The 1,964-nt window shown below is 44.2% G+C and overlaps 1 protein-coding gene across 1 annotated transcript; it reads left to right on the top strand.

Moving 5' to 3' along the window:
* Positions 1-463: 463 nt before the first annotated feature.
* LOC133762248 (protein SET-like) lies at positions 464-1,693 on the top strand. Its single transcript, XM_062195259.1, has one exon. It carries the CDS (start codon positions 464-466, stop codon positions 1,325-1,327), a length of 864 nt encoding a protein of 287 aa, XP_062051243.1. The 3' UTR covers positions 1,328-1,693.
* The last annotated feature ends 271 nt before the right edge of the window (positions 1,694-1,964 follow it).

Below are 1,964 nucleotides of genomic sequence, written 5' to 3'. Positions count from 1 at the left end.
TGAGGTTGGCACTGTGGCATAGTGGATAAAACCACTGCCTGAAGTGCTGGCGTCCCATATGGGTGCCAGTCCAAGTCCCAGCTGCTCCACTTCCTATCCTGCTCTTTGCTATGGTCTGGGAAAGCAGTGGAAGATGGACCAAGTGCTTAGGCCCCTGTAACCACATGGGAGATCCAGAAGAAGCTCCTGACTCCTAGCTTCAGATCAGCCCAGCTCTGACCATTGCAGCCATTCGGGGAGTGAACCAGCAGATGGAAGACCTCTCTCTCTCTCTCTCTCTCTCTCTCTCTCTCTCTCTTTCTCCGCCTCTGCCTCTCTCTAACTCTGCCTTTCAAATAAATAAATATTTTTTTTTTAAATGTGGTACCAGTCCACATCATCCATGATTATTTTTAAAAGATTTATTGTATTGGTCCTCACAGCTTCCTCCTGCCTGGCGCTAGGGTCAGCGTTTCCTGGAAGCATGGCCCCCAAATGCCCATCTTTGCTCCTTCCTCAAACGAAGAAGCCAAGAGCAGCTCCTGGCCCGAGGCCGGCGGACACATTGGCCTCTCGGGGTTTGTTGACGGGAGAAAAAGAACAACAAGAAGCAATTGAACATATTGATGAAGTACCGAATGAAATAGACAGACTTAATGAACAAGCCAGTGAGGAGATGTTGAAAGTAGAACAGAAATATAACAAACTCCGCCAACCATTTTTTCAGAAGTCAGAACTGATCGCCAAAATCCCAAATTTCTGGGTAACATTTGTCAACCATCCACAAGTGTCTGCACTGCTTGGGGAGGAGGATGAAGAGGCGCTGCATTATCTGACCAGAGTGGAAGTGACAGAATTTGAAGATATTAAATCAGGTTACAGAATAGATTTTTATTTTGATGAAAATCCTTACTTTGAAAATAAAGTTCTCTCCAAAGAATTTCATCTGAATGAGAGTGGTGATCCATCTTCAAAGTCCACCGAAATCAAATGGAAATCTGGAAAGGATTTGACGAAACGTTCAAGTCAAACGCAGAACAAAGCCAGCAGGAAGAGGCAGCACGAGGAGCCAGAGAGCTTCTTCACCTGGTGTACTGACCATTCTGACGCAGGTGCGGATGAGTTAGGAGAGGTGATCAAGGATGATATCTGGCCGAATCCATTACAGGACTACTTGGTTCCTGATATGGATGATGAAGAAGGGGAAGGAGAAGAAGATGATGATGATGATGAAGAAGAAGAAGGCTTGGAAGACATTGATGAGGAAGGCGACGAGGATGAAGGGGAGGAAGACGAAGATGATGATGAAGGGGAAGAAGGGGAGGAGGATGAAGGAGAAGATGACTAATAGAAAACACTGATGGATTCCAACTTTACTTTTTTTTTTTTTTTTTAATTTTCTCCAGTCCCTGGGAGCAAATTGCCGTCTTTTTATTTTTTCCCTCTTGTGCTCAGTCTCCCTGTTTTTGAGGTCTCTTTTCTCTACACCATGGTTCTCACCTTATTGTGGGGAAAATACCTGAAGCAAAATACAATGGGAAAAGAATCTCTACCCCTTTCTGTTCCAAATTCATTTTATCCCTCTTGTCTCGACAAAAACTGTATGGAATCAACACCACCGTGCTCTGCGGGAAAAAGAAACCCTCCTGCTCCTGGCTCTGCTGGAAGCTGGAGGGTGCCAGGCCCCTGTGTGGTAGTGCATAGAATTCTAGCTTTTCTCCTCCTTTCTCTGTATACTGGGCTCAGAGATTACACTGTGTCTCTATGTGAATACGGACAGTTAGCATTTACCAACATGTATCTGTCTACTTTCTCTTGTTTAAAAAAAAAGAAAAAAAAAACGTTAAAAAAATGGGGTTATAGAAGGTCAGCAAAGGGTGAGTTTGAGATGTTTGGGTGGGTTAAGTGGGCATTTTGACAACATGGCTTCTCCTTTGGCATGTTTAATTGTGATGTTTAATGGACATCCTTGCAGTTGAAGATGA

Source organism: Lepus europaeus, chromosome 6 (genome assembly GCF_033115175.1).
Source record: "Lepus europaeus isolate LE1 chromosome 6, mLepTim1.pri, whole genome shotgun sequence".
NCBI lineage: Eukaryota > Metazoa > Chordata > Mammalia > Lagomorpha > Leporidae > Lepus > Lepus europaeus.
The sequence above is the reverse complement of the archived record's forward strand: the minus strand, read 5'-3'. Positions and strand labels throughout refer to the sequence as shown.

Coding starts and splice junctions, on each gene's coding strand:
- LOC133762248 (XM_062195259.1), top strand. CDS start 464: ATGGCCCCCAAATGCCCATCTTTGCTCCTTCCTCAAACGAAGAAGCCA.